Source organism: Salvia hispanica, chromosome 6 (genome assembly GCF_023119035.1).
Source record: "Salvia hispanica cultivar TCC Black 2014 chromosome 6, UniMelb_Shisp_WGS_1.0, whole genome shotgun sequence".
Classification (NCBI taxonomy): domain Eukaryota; kingdom Viridiplantae; phylum Streptophyta; class Magnoliopsida; order Lamiales; family Lamiaceae; genus Salvia; species Salvia hispanica.
Genome location: NC_062970.1, coordinates 545682 through 560827, shown reverse-complemented (window position 1 = coordinate 560827; position 15146 = coordinate 545682). Strand labels below are relative to the sequence as shown.

The 15146-nt window shown below is 34.8% G+C and overlaps 1 protein-coding gene across 1 annotated transcript; it reads left to right on the top strand.

Moving 5' to 3' along the window:
* The first annotated feature begins 4060 nt into the window (after positions 1 to 4060).
* On the top strand, positions 4061 to 13512 carry LOC125196903 (DNA-directed RNA polymerase III subunit 1-like). Its single transcript, XM_048095566.1, has 19 exons — positions 4061 to 4108; positions 4181 to 4329; positions 4458 to 4599; positions 4950 to 5090; positions 5795 to 5983; positions 6828 to 7023; positions 7479 to 7572; positions 8970 to 9087; positions 9315 to 9413; positions 9600 to 9803; positions 9905 to 10186; positions 10271 to 10373; positions 10448 to 10590; positions 10838 to 10996; positions 11122 to 11235; positions 11355 to 11446; positions 11806 to 12010; positions 12182 to 12384; positions 13193 to 13512. Exons 2-19 carry the CDS (start codon positions 4199 to 4201, stop codon positions 13236 to 13238), a joined length of 2661 nt encoding a protein of 886 aa, XP_047951523.1. The 5' UTR covers positions 4061 to 4108; positions 4181 to 4198; the 3' UTR covers positions 13239 to 13512.
* The last annotated feature ends 1634 nt before the right edge of the window (positions 13513 to 15146 follow it).

The following is a 15146-nucleotide window of genomic DNA, read 5'->3' as shown; positions in this document are numbered from 1 at the left end:
ATGATACTATTATTTTAGTTTAGTAAAAGTTTACTAAAAAAAGTTTATCATGTTTTGGGATTTTTTTTTGACGGGATTTTATTGCCATTGTGTAGAAAAAAGTATTAAGTTCTGTACACATCTGAAAAGGGAAATTTTAAAAAATTTTGAAGTTCAAGTTTCGCGCGGCATTTACTACAATGACGCCAGAAACCCCCTGAAGCTAGTGGGTTGTTAGATCCTCATATGGTAATATCTTTTATCTCTTTTCCTTCAAAGTTGTCATTTTACTTGTGTTTTTCCATCCTAGATAAAAAGAGTTAAAATTTCGTCCTTTTGGGTTTTTTTCCATGATCTCCTTGTTGGGTTTCCATGATTCAGTAAGTCAAGGAAATAACAATATTGGGGGAATAGAAGAAGGAAACAATCACATGGTTCTTTATTTTCCCATTTCCTAGCATAGATATTCCACCCAATTAAAAAAGGGTATTTTGGGAAATATATTTACCCTTTAAGACCAATGTGGGTTTTTCTTTCCAAAAAATGTAGTTTATTTGGGTTGTTTTTGCTATATCCTTATTTGTAATTGTTGGGGATATTTTTTTTTCGAGATTATGACAATTAAAGAGTGGGAAATAGTTGCATTTTGGAAAGTATGTGTTTTTTCTGCAACTTGATTCTTGTAGTTTCTTTATTCTTACCAGTACCATTTTAAATTACAAGTTTTTTTTTTACCAAGCCGCCTATCTGAATTTACGAGAGATATTGACATTTGATGGGGGGTTTTTTTTCCATAGCTCATAGATATTCGATAATCAATACTATAGCGTATTACATTTACATGTCATATTTTGGTATTTCAGGGGCCACCAAACAAGCTTGGAAAATGTGAAACATGTGGTGGAAATTTTCAGAACTCCCCGGTCTTTTGGGAAAACTTGAATCTAGCCCTTCCTGTATATAATGTCGGATTTTTGGCTACGATCGTTGACATATTGAAGTGCATTTGAAATGTATCAAAATTTTGTGTCATTATCTCTTCTCCCAATCGAAATTTGTATCATATCAGACTTCTCATTCCTAGATATCGGGAAAAATAGTATAAAGTGTCACTTTATCTCAAATTTGAATCCTTTTCCCGAGGAGTTCACTTACTAGGCATTTTTACTACACTTGAAGTTCCCCCCCGTAGTATTTTGGGGGGCGCTGCTGCCCATGCGCTATTTTTTGTTCTAATATAAATGAGTTTTTGTATTAACAATATACCAAACATTGTATCCCCAAGAGAAAAAACAGATGCTTGTTTCAAGAAAACCCTTTTGGAAGTTGTTTTTGTGAAACTAAGCTTGTCCCCTTGATTAGGACTTTGGCAATTCCTTACTTATATATATTTCCTTTCATCTTTCATCCTTCTAGTTGGTGACTATTAATTCGTTTCATTCTGTTAATGGATAACTAATTTGCTGTGTAGCCTTTGCCATATCCCTTTGTCTTGTACTCTTGTTGTTTGTATTAGTCCCCCCTAGTTCTCTCCTTCGTGATCAATTTGTATTCAGATGAAGATTGGATATCCTAGATGGCATTTTTCTTGATGGAAACTTCTCATAGGTTAACCTCTTTTTTCTCTATTAACAGAAATGCTCCATAATACCCTTGAAAAAAAGAGCGGCAAATTTTTAAGCAGATGAGAGGCCCAAAAACTTGAGCATTTGAAGAAGGTTTGAGTTACAGAAGAAAACAGTAAAAAGGGTTTAATGGCATGGGAGGAACTAGGCGCCTTGTTGTGTGCTCCAGATGTGGATATATTAAGGGTTTAAACCCCCCTTTTTAAAACCAGCAATATTGAATTTAATAAAACTTCAAAAACATGTGCATGTGTGTCAAAAATGTAAGCTATTTTTTCATGGATATGGTTATGAACCTGAGATTATCGGAAAATTAAATTTAAAAAAGACATTGCAGAAGCTTAATCGCAGATTATAATATTTTTATTGTTATTATTTTCATATAATAAAGATGTCCCTAACAACTAGTATTTGTTATAGGTAGGGTTTAAAAAAAGGGCACAATTGAAAATCTACGATGTGTTAGATTGCTGACAGTGCTGATTGTAGTTTGGGAGGAATGCCGTTCAGCTCTATCCCATACAAAGACAAATATGCCTTTGCCTTCATATCTTGATCCAAAAAGGGGTCTATGAGCTACTAAAAAATATGCGTGATGAGGTACTTCCACATTTATGTTTCAGTATGATTAAGTCCTCAGTTTCAGTATGGTTAAGAGAACAATAACTGACATTTTTTTTATTTTCCATTATCTATTTATTCATTCATTTCTCCTCTTGTTTTTTCCTCCATTTTTTTTTTTCTTTTAGGGTTGTGAATTTTTTTATCTAAATGATAGACCTGAAAAGCTTATGCTTACTAGTATTCTTGTGCCACCAACTTCCATACGACCTTCAGTTTTTTTGGATGGTGGAACACAGAGGTAATCCTGAGCAAAAAAACACATTCTCTTGCCTTATATCATAATAGAGATATCAATTTGCTTTGATATTTGTTTCCATGGTCGAAAACATTGGGTTTTCCATCCCTTTTTTAAATTTTAGATACTTTAATCTGCTAATGATAACTCTGTATTCTCAAATGACATTTAATAAAATACTTTCCCCCCGTCCCACAAAAGATTGTCACTCTTATTATGGGCATGGATTTTAATAAATGTAAAGAAAAAATTGGTTGAAAAAGTTAGTGGAATGTGTGATCCACTTTTTTTTATTGGTTTTTTTTCTAAAATGTGAGTGAAGTGGGCAAAATGGAATGTGAGCCTCTTACCCTTTTTTGGTTAAAGTTTTAAATGTGGCAAAATTTTTGTGGGACCGGGCTGAAATGGAAAAGAGTGACAATTATTGTGGGACAAAGGGGGTAGTTATAAATCACCTGATTTCTGTTATTGAAAAAGAACTTTTTTCCCTGCCTCTTGGTTTTAGACATCATTTAGGCCATTGTTTGACACATAAATGAGCATTGATTATATGAAGATTGGGAAAAACTGCATAGATCTTCTTGGTCAAAAGGGCATACTTGTACAGTGTCTCTTGTCATCCACAACACTTTTTTTGGGCTTTTTTTTTGGCTTATGCAGTAATGAAAATGACATCACAAAAGACTAAAATATATCATCCCAAACCAATGCTAGTGTTCGCTCAGAAATGGCAGAAACAGACTCTCAAAGCAACAGATGCATGGTATAATGCTGTTTATGTTTAGGTTCCCCTTTTTTGGGTATCTTCCAAGGTGTTGTTCACTTTTGTTAGTTTAAAAAGTTAAATTGTTTTTCCTTTTTTGGTTTTAATTTAAGTTGATAAAAAACTACAGTTTTATGACTATGCATGACCCTTAGTGATGAACAAAAAGGGAATCAACTTTTTCTTGTTGTAGTAGAAGCATGCCGTAAGCTGTAATTTCAGATTTGTCTTCTTCTGCACGTTTACTTGAGCATTTCACTTTTGGGTTTTTTTGTTTTCTGCTCTATGACTTAATTTCTAGTTTGTTTGCCCTCAGGCCCAAATAAGTCCCCAAAAATCCTTAACTCGGTAAACATAGCCAAGCACATTTAAGGTCTTCAAAAAAATTTTGGGGTCCACACGTTCTGGGTTTTGATGGTCAAATTTAGTTTCTGAGAACTCTTTTCATGGTCAGTTAGCTGGTGGCTGTTTTTCCACTTTAGAGTGAATTTAAGAACTTGTCTTAGCAGAGAAAAGTGGGTGGTTTTATAACAACCACATCAGCAATCAACATTTGATGATTTGAATTTATTCGAATAATCCTGGACCACACCTGCAAGGTGTGAAGTTATAATTTTTTTAAAAAAAGGTTTGCAACTTACTTTCCTTCAATGATAATATGGCACCAGATGTAGATAAGGAACTGATCTTTTGAAAGAATAAACAAAAAAAACTTGTTTTTTTTGTGTTTTTGTCTATGTATCTAGATTTGGGGGAACACTAGATTGGGTATATTTGGAATCCTTTTTTTTTTTTTTAAGGAAATGAATTATGAAAATTCATATCCAGGAATTTACTGGAAGGACAGTTATTTCTCCTGATCCAAATTTGAAAATTACCGAGGTAAAGTATTTCACTTATCTTCTTGTCATACTAAGCTGCTTCACGTTTTGTGACAAACCTTCTGACCGACAGGTTGGTATTCCAATTTTAATGGCTCGGATTTTGACTTATCCTGAACGAGTTGCACAACATAATATTGAGAAATTGCGGCAGTGTATTCGCAATGGCCCCAAAAAATACCCTGGTGCTAAGTTTTTAACGATACCTGATGGTTATGAGATGTAAGTGTTTATTGGTTTCATAAGTTTTTTTTTTTCTTTTCCTGTTTTAGTTCTTTTTTTTTTGTTTTTTTCTTCCTTTTTGGTTTAGGAGCAGGCTTAAGTTCCAACTGCTCTTGGTTTCCCTGCAGATCATTGATGTATTCTGCTCGGAAGCATCATGCAGATCAGTTGAAGTATGGGTGCATTGTGCATCGTCATCTTGAAGATGGAGATGTGGTTCTAGTTAATAGACAACCGAGTTTGCAACGAATGTCAATCATGTCCCATCTGGTATTTACTGCTAGTGAACATTGATATTATACTACTACCCCTGTCCTTGAAAAATAGAAACTTTTGAAACGGCACAGGTTTTAAAGCATAATAATTGGCAAAGTAAGAGAGAAGAATTGGTAAAGTAAGATAGAGGAAAAGGTAATTGGGTAATGTAAGTGAGGAAGAGAAAAAGTAGTGGAAGTATCGATAGTGGATTGTGGGTCCACGTCCTAAAATTGAAAGTTTAAAAAGTTCCTATTTTGAAGGGACGGCCCAAAATAGAAATAGTTTCTATTTTTAAGGGACAAAGGTAATATATAATAACAGTAAGATGTTATCAAATGCTTAATTTTATTTGTTGTCTTCAGGCAAGGATAATGCCTGGGCGCACACTGAGATTCAATCAGTCATTGTGCAATCCGTACAATGCAGACTTTGATGGCGATCAGATGAACATACATGTACCACAAACAGAAGAGGCCCGTGCTGAGGCTCTTATGCTAACAGGGGTATGTGAAATATCAATAGTTTGTTCATTGATTTGACTACTGTATAAGACATAATCATGTAAAATAGTTGACCTTACCTCATTAAACTGGGCATTTTTAACAATACAAGAGAGTGTTGCTTGAATCTTTTTATCCATAGTTACAGCACACATTTTGCGAACATGAATAAGACTGAAGTTTATAATTTTCTCGATGGTACTATCTTTTATCCATTGCCCCTTTTCGTTAGATTCTGTTAGCTGCAATACCTTTTTGATATTTCTGGTTAGTAGCTTGGAGTAAATATTAAATTGCCGACCTTTTACAGCTGTGGTTAGTTTTTTCAGCAATGAAACCATACAAAACAATTGTTACTAGCTAAAATCTTATACAAGCTGATTCAAGGTGACCATGGATGTCTGCAACATTTAAGTAGAGAGTCAGGTTCTGTGTTTAAGTTTGAGAGGTTAACATGGTGGGTGGCTATAGAATTGTCCAATATCTTGCTATATTAGTTAAGGTGCAATAATACTTGATTTCCTACTAATTAACCTAGGTCAAAAACCATATATTGTCATATCATTGTGAAATTGTAATTACTGGTATATGGATGATTTACATGTAAGCTGTATTTACGAGGAATATAAAAGTAACACATGTCTATTAGCTTTTCTGCTTCATGTTTTCATTGTTTATTTGTTGTGATCTTCGTTGACACTGTGCAGGTGCTGAACAATTTGTGCACCCCGAAAAATGGAGAAATCTTGGTTGGATCGACACAGGATTTTCTAACTTCTTCCTTTCTTATAACACGAAAAGACACATTTTATGACCGCTCGGACTTTTCACTCATGTGTTCATATATCGGTGATGCCATGGAGCCAATTGATTTTCCAACCCCAGCATTATGTAAGGTAAACATAAATTATGATGCCACTGTGCTATGAGTATTGTCTAGCATTGCTCTTGCATTGATCCATGTGCTTGTGTTCATTAATACTCTTTTTGGTATTTTTGGTGAAACTATTTCCTGCATCCCATCCGTCTATGTTCTCTGTAACTAAGTTTCCAAATTGATTTTCGCTGTTCTTATATGTCATTAAATGCATTGTGTTGTCTGGTGCAGTTAGTTCATACACCTGATACATTTTCATTTATGTTTTCTCATAACATCTAGGACCAGAACCTAGAACCAAAGTTATGTAGCTAAAAAAAGATCTATTCAGGTGAAGGTCTGTACAAATATGGTACCCTTTTTTCCTTAGTAACAGCACACATATTGGTTGAATTTGGTATCTTTATAGGTGATCAGGAGTTGGTAACAAGTATAGAAATTGCAAGGGATATATTGAATTCTACCTTTTACTTTTCTGTTATGGATTAAATATTTAGGAGGTTATCCACTCCCAGTTACTTGTTATTATTTGGGACTGCTGTGCTGCTGGGTGGGAGGAGAGGTTTGATTGGATGCCTCAACACCACGTGCATTGGTGAATGTGATACCTAGTAATCTGTATTTCTTTTATTAAGATCTAATGCTGCTTGCAACTTAAACCGTACTTTTAATCATCATTGACACATCTATGATTTGTGGATATGAGTTGATCGTTGGGACTAGAGTTGTTTTGTACTGTACTTTGCTGCTAAAGAGTCACTTCAATTTGTGGATTAAAAAGCTGCTATAGTTACACATTTTCCTCATGTTTCCTCATGTGCTTGATGTATGCTTGTATCTGATTTAGATGTATCTCATTGTAGCCGGTGGAGCTATGGACTGGCAAACAATTATTCAGTGTGCTATTGCGTCCCCATGCAAACATGAGAGTATATTTAAATCTTACTGTAGCAGAAAAGTCTTATGGGAAGTCTAGAGAAACTATGTGTTCCAAGGATGGTTTTGTGTATATTCGCAATAGTGAGCTTATCAGCGGGCAGCTTGGAAAGGCCACATTAGGTTAGTATCATGTGCTTGCAATTTATCAAGGGTGCATTTTAGCCCCCCCCCGAATTACTGTTTTGCTTGTCTTACAATCGTTTAAGGAAACACGTCTTTTGAATCATGCATTATACTATTTGAGTTCATACGTTTGCAGTATAGGCATGTTGGTCTATAACGAAAAGTGAATGTTAACTGCTGAAGGGATTGCATGTGTATCATCAGTTGGTTATTGGGAAGATCTTTCTTAAATTGCGACTCATCATCTTTTCAGTTCATTATATTGATGGAAAACTCTGAATATGGAAAGCAAGCTGAAACAGGGCATTAAAAGAATCCCAAAATCACCACCAACCGCTGACCCATAGTTAAAGATTTTGCTTTATGGATATGGGACTTTGTAAATGGAGAGATTCATTTTTTTTACTTTTTGGTGTTAGCTAAATTGCTTATTCATCCATATATCATAACAGGTAATGGGAATAAGGACGGTATTTACTCGGTTCTTCTCAGGGATTATGGTCCACATGCGGCTGCTACCTGCATGAATCGCTTGGCAAAGTTAAGGTGAGATATATCAGTATTGTAAAATAATTTCTGCTTCGTTTTGATTTGTCCTAATATCTGCACTCCCTTTTGTTGTGAGACAACATGTACAGCTCTGTGATTTTATTGTCTTATGCAACGTTAGATGTAAAATTCCATTTTCACTGAATTTCATCATTTTCAAGGTTACCACCTTGAAGATGTGAAACATACTACTTTGTAGAAAATACTTGCCTGCTTAAGTAAGTACTATTTCAGTGATGATATTGTTAAATAATGCAACCTGAAACTTTGCAAATTTTATCCTCTGTCCGACTGTCCCCTAAAAATCGGCCTAATGGGGGTGTGGAACAGGTTTGAATAGAAGTGGTTGGTGTATTGTGACTTGTGAGTGGAGAAAGTATCCCACTTTTAAATTTAGTGTTAGTAAATAATTAAAAAAGTATATTCTGAGTGTAGAAAATGGTGGGTCACCGGCCACGTGGTAGAAACTAGAAAGAGTATATAAGTTGATATATTGAGGGTAATAGGTGGTGGGTAATTTCTATAAATGGAAATGGACTAATTTTTGAGGACGTACCAAAATGGTTAAAACGGATCCCCTTTAAGCTACGATGGAGGTTTTTTATTAGGCATATTTGAATAACAAGAGGCTTCATTTGAGCAAGTTAGGTAATTAATTTGTAATCTGAAAAGCATTACTTGCCAAACTCACTATTTGTAGAATCACGTGAAAAAGGCATCATGATCAATATGAACCATGCGTCTGCACTAGTATCATTCTTATTGGCCACGCTGTCTTGTAAATTGATGTTGAACACTCCAATTAGAATGTTCCCCATGTTCTCATATCTGGAAACCAGGAAGAGTATGTATAATATATATATTCACGTATTTAATGACTGAAATGACATAAGATCTCAGCAAATAATGCATGCAGTTATATATATATTTAACTAGAATGCATTTACATCAACCATTATATTGCTGTATCTGGATCATTCTTTGTTAGGTGATGCAAGATAGTTCCCCATGTTCTCATATCTGCAAACCAGGAAGAGTATGTATAATATATATATTCACGTATTTAATGACTGAAATGACATAAGATCTCAGCAAATAATGCATGCAGTTATATATGGGTACTTATGCAACTTTCTTGCCCAAAACTAGAAAGAGTTAATGACACATCTCATTGGCTCCAAAAGTTTTCAGATGTTAGGTGAAGAAAAGAAATGGAACCTACTGGAACTTTGGTATTGAATTGTGGAATGAGGTGTATGGTATAAGACTCAGGCACTTAGCCTAATAATAAAATTTATGTGGTAGGACTTAAATATCAATATGTTAGTTGTATACTTGCATTCTTCCCTTGAAGGAATTGAAAGTTGATTTTTTTAATTACATTTATGTTATAGTGCACGATGGATAGGAAATCATGGATTTTCAATTGGGATCAATGATGTTCAACCTGAGGCTACATTGAACAAGGAGAAGATGGAGACTGTGGATAATGAGTATGGCTACTTCACCGATGTAAGTTTTTACACTTATTTCATTTTTATCCGAGTCTGATGGGTGTATAAAATTTAGTATCGGTTGGGCATAGGTCATGCATCATCTCTTGCTTATTCAATTTGAGTACCTCGACATTTACATTGCAGATAAATATGGTCAAATTATCCTTAGTATGTCTAACATACATTTTCAAATGGAGAAATACCCTCCACACCACCTAAACTTCATCTTATGCTTAATGTCAGGCTAAAGGCATTGTTCAGAATTCCTTCTACACTGGTTTATCTGTGACTGATTTTTTTTCCCACGCCATGTGTGGTAGAGAAGGTTTTGTCGATACAATGGTATGTGTGGATTTCTTTCTTTTCTGGAATTTACTCATTTGATTGATAGTTATGGGTGCTATGGTCTTTATCAGAATACTAATTTTGAGAATTATGCAACCTTACTGAATAATAACAATTACCCCATGCCACTTAGGCTCTTACTGAATATCATAGACATTTAGAATTTTTTTTTTGCTGTTACAGGTCAAAACAGCCGATACAGGTTATGTGTCTCGTAGATTGATGAGGGCTTTGGAGGACCTATCTATCTGTCATGATAATACAGTGAGAAATGCTAGTGCTTGCATTGTGCAATTTGCTTACGGTGTTGATTCCATGGATCCTGCACAGATGGAAGATAAAAGTGGTTTCCCGCTGAACTTTGAAAGATTATTTTTGAAAGCCAAGGTACTGTGGTCAATCTTTTTGCATTAATAGCTAACTTTCTTGACCAAGTTTGGATTTTGATAAAGTACTTATATATTTTCTTGTGTGCTATGTTTTGACAGGCTACCTGCCCCGCAAAAGAGCAGAAGAGTTTAACTATTGATGAAATTGAGAAAATAGTTGAAAACATTATTGAGAGAAGACTAGTAAAATCATCCATGACTCCTGAAGATGAATGTTTGGCGGGTTTTGCAGAGTCAATAAGAAATTTTATTAAGCAGAAGGGGCCTAGCTCAATATGCAAGAAACTTAAATTGAGTGAAGGAAGACATTCTGAAGAAGATAGATGTTATCTGGAAAATGTTGCATATAATATATCTGGGATAACTCAGCGACAATTAATGGTAGTTTTCTTCTACATGGTTCTCTCTGTTAGCATTCCTACATACTTTTTATCATACTGACTTGCTACTTCCTTCTGGTTTCAGGATTTCCTAGAAACTTGTATATCTTGTTACAATTCCAAGAAAATTGAAGCTGGAACTCCAATAGGAGCCATTGGAGCTCAGAGTATCGGAGTCGCAAGCATGAGTATCCTAAAATACTCATCTAACCTTTTATATGGTTTCATCCGGTATGAAGTTGTTAACTTAATCTTGAAAAAGAATGGGTTCCTAGGATGAAAGAAATTGTTGATGGTTCTGAAAAAATCAAGAAACCCATTATTACTACACATCTGGAGGATAACAACAATGACATAACAGCTAAAATGGTGAAAGCGCGTATTGAGATAACCCTTCTGAAGCAGGTATATGAATTCAATATATCGATTGGGTTGTGAGTGCATGCTTTAGATCTTGTTTAATGTAATTTTGATGTATTCAACCAGCCTAGCAGCTGCATTTTAGATCTTTCTCTGAAAGTAAAAGAAATTGGCCTTTGTTATCGATTGAACTTTTACTTTTGGGCTTTGTATATATTCTGTGATATGTTTTCTAAATTTATCATTTAGAAACTACTAAAGTTGTTGTCTTGGTCTTCTTCGTATTCTGTAGGTAGTACAGATCATAACGGCTTCAAAATCATTGAAGTCAGCATCCATTGTTGTAACACTTGACATGGATAAAATAAAAGAGGCTCACCTACATATTGACGCGCACTCAGTAAAGAAGTCAATTCTACAATCCGTTCCAAAGTTAAAACTGAAAGAGCAGGTGCAAATATCTTGCCTTGCCACTTTGTTGGTGTTAGTTATGGATTTACTGGCATGCTACTCTTTCTACTGTATTTGTTCCTAACTCTCGCTGTTATCATTGATTCTGCTACATGTTAACTATAGCAAATTAGAGTATTGGACGAACGAAAACTTGAAGTCACTCTGGCGGCTGATAAAAGTAAACTTCTATTTGAACTCCACGAGCTTATGAGTAAGCTCGCCAAAGTTGTAGTCAAGGTGAAGCTAACAGAATTTAATTTTTTAATATCCTTTTCACCTTTGGTATTTGGCTGGCCTGTTGATAGTTTCATTCATGACCCCTACTAATTTCTTTCGTGGGTATTTTCTATGGGCAGGGAATCAGGTCCATTTACTGCTCTACAATACATGATGAATCAGAAGAAAAAGATCCTGATGTGTGCAAAAAGTTGACATTACTAGTAGAGGGGTAAGTGTCAGTAAAACATCATATTTTCTTTTCTGCATTTACTGCCCTAATTTGAATTCCCCTCTTGTTCTTTTCTTTTTCTCGATTATTGAGTACTTTGATAAGGGAAACCCTTGTAGAGATTTTTGTGACAGAATTTGAGAGGGAGGTATACTTGATTTTCTGATTGGGCTTGATTATTGGTTTTTGTTCCCTCAATGTGTACTTGTAGTTTGTGAAATTTAAAAACCCAGCACCAGAGATAGCGTAGCTGGGTGTTTGTTGATGATGCAACTATAATCAACTCCTCAATTTTCCTTGTAGTTCCTGTATGTAATATTTTTAGGCATGTAATTTCAGCATGGTGTTTTTATGTGCAGGAATGGTCTTTTGTCTGTCATGGGGACTGAAGGTGTTAATTTTCAAACGACAGTGAGTAATAACATCATGGAAGTACAACAGGTACTTGGAATTGAAGCTGCAAGGAAGAAAATAATTGATGAGATAAACTACAACATGTCAAGCCATGGCATGACCATAGACACACGACACGTGATGCTGCTGGCTGACTTAATGTCATTCCAGGTTACTTTGTTTTATTTCAAATTGGAACGGTTTCTTGTTTATGACCGCAAGGACATGATTTGTTTCCTAGCATGAACACCAGACTGCCTCAAATGTTTATCCTACCTTTTATGTTTGTCAGTTTTAATTCTATAACATGTTTTGATTTATATGATGAATATGTTATTTCAGGGTGTAGTGTTGGGTATGAACAGATTTGGCATGGAGAGAATGAGGGACAGTGTTTTGATGCACGCTTCATTTGAAAAGACTGCGGATCACCTCTTCAACGCTTCTGTGAATGGGAGAGTCGATAAGATTGAAGGAGTCTCTGAATGCATCATCATGGGCATACCCATGCAAGTTGGTACGGGAATGCTTAAAGTGATGCAAAGGTGAGTTTTCTGTAGATGAGCTTCTTCTACTCGTAATCCTTCAATTTATCCTAAACAATAATCAATCAATGCAAATACATTACAAAATAATGCAAATAATCCAATCCGTTTCTGTTCTATCAATCTAATCTAATATCTCATTTACCAATGGAGTATCATGAAAATGTCCTATCTTGATGTTTTGCTTGGCCGCCTCCGGTGAAAGAGCGCCTTTCTCCCTTCTGTATATGAAGACTAGGAATCCCTACACCAAACTGAAACCTCAACATTTTTTTTCCTGAATCTTATTTCAAGGATTAAATTGATGATTGTAGATAGACTCTGCACTTTCCGAATTTACATTCAAATCCCTCAATCCAGGAACATCCTTAAAGATTTCCAACCATCTACTTATATAAAATGACTTCATTAAGGCTAACTAATATAGTAAATACAAAACCATTCATATACGCATTCTGTCTCATGCCATATACAGTCCAAACCTTTGGGTTTTGTTTTATGCATATATGAAATTTCAGTACAGAAATTATAAAAAAATATTCACACCTTGTATTTAAGAAACTGTGGGACTGTAAAATATTTTGTTGAACTGTAACTTCTTCCATGACTTAGCTATATATAATGATGTGTTAGACCCATGTATTAACATTCTCCTCCGGCATGTTTTTTATGCTATAGATGTGTTAGTGATTAATGCCGAACAACCCTATCTCGGCCGTTAACCTCTACTCTTGAATTGGTATATGACAGTTTGAATTCACACTATATGCTTAACTGCTGTGCTAATCTTTGACTCTTATGTATGCAGTGTGCCGTCTGTTGAGTTGACGTACGCTCCAGATCCAATCATATGATGACATCAATGCCAAGACAATATACAGTAGTGAAGATGAGATCGGATTCGGACTCACAGCTCAAGGAGAAACCGGCATTAGGGATCACATTTCATTTATGTCAAAAAATGTGATCTTGGTTTGTGGGCATAATCGGAAACATAAATACACATACTACGAAGATTGCTCTTTTAAGCTGATTCTCTTTATTCAGCTTTATTTCTAACCAATGCAACAGTTAGTTGTATATTTTTGGTTGACTTTCAGTTTATTTCAAAATTTCTCATTTCCTTAATTTTTGCGGGTGACAAGAAAACTCGAAAAGTTGACATTTTAGTGGGGCAAGTACCCGTTAAGCTTAACTATGAGTAGTATTTTTTTTTCTTCCATTTAAAATGTAGGAATAAGAAATACTAATAAAAGAGGTCCACTGCTATTATTTTAATTATACATTAAAATTTTTAAATAAGTTATGTTAGTAAAATTAATTACAACGTCCAATCAGTCATTGGGAGCAATTAAGAAAAAAATATGAACATTATATAGCCAAAGTAATGTCATTTGAATAACTTTACAATTAAAATGAAAAAAATGGGTTGGTATAAAATATATGTATTGACATTAAGAAAGGAACAACACCGTTTGAAAAGGCTGTGCTTCCATTTGTCGAGTACACATAAATCTATATGTGAATTTGGTTGATAGATACCAATGTGTGGCAAAACAGTTGTTGGTTAATCTTTAGGCCTTCATCTTCATCAGCTGCATTTCGACTGCATTCAGTGCAACAAAAGCTCCTCTCGCATCTGTAGCTCCTTCAAATGCAAGAGGAAGTTTCTTCACTTTCCTCTTATTTAAACTTTGCTAAGCAATTACTACTTTTTTAACTTAAGGATTTGCATTATCCACTTTAACTGCAAAGAAGGAATTATAATCCCTTGGAATTCTAAGCACCTACACCAAAACACACCCGTGTATAAGGCACACCAAAAAAGTTGTCAAGAATTGATATTCGATAGTTTAATGTGACCAGTTTAATAGTTCAAAATGTGACAAGTTGGATACAACATGCATCATCCACAAATATAACTACATATTCATTTTTTGACCTAATTTGGTGAAATTTTTTATAAATATAAAATGCACACAAAATCGACAAAACGCAGCGAGCAACATGTCCAAACAAACAAGAATGCAAAGAAATGCACAACACCAACAAGAAAGCAACACTCCAGTTCAAATTCATTCGAAAATCATTAGGAACCTAATTAAGCTCAAAAGACTCAGGACAAGTCCTAATTCCGAAAATAAGCTCGCCTTCTGTCTTTGGTGCAATATGGAGATTTTGGTTGCCTTCTTTCTTGGTGTCATTTCTTGCTTTTTTTTTTTACTGTTTTTATGCATTTTGTGTGGCTTTTCTAGATTTTTTTGGCGAGGGTGCCCCATTGTTTTGTTTTCTTTGTGTCCTTGATTGTGAGTTGTTGTTCTATGTTTCTTTCTTGTCGATGATGATTTATGTAGCCGAGACTAAGCTCGCCACTTACCGGTGCTTGTAGCTTTTAGATCTTTATATAATATTTTTTATAGATTAGTAGTACTATATCTTATCTTGGTCTATGGGATTTTATAAAAACCATTAAAAGTGATAATTGACCTCTTTTAACCAAGAGATTCCCATCATTAACTAGTTATTATTGGATGAAATGGATATAGATGGAAGAGGGAAAAAAGAGTTAGCTTCAATTGCAAGTTTATACAAGTGGTGATATATTGAGGCTAGAAAGTAAATTGATATGATACTGAAAAATAGGAAGGATGTGGTGATACAATATTTGCAATAATAATTGCTCCTTTTATCTCTTAGGCTAACGATTTATGTGTCATATATATCTTAGGGACATGATCAAATAAAAAAGGAAACTAAAAAAT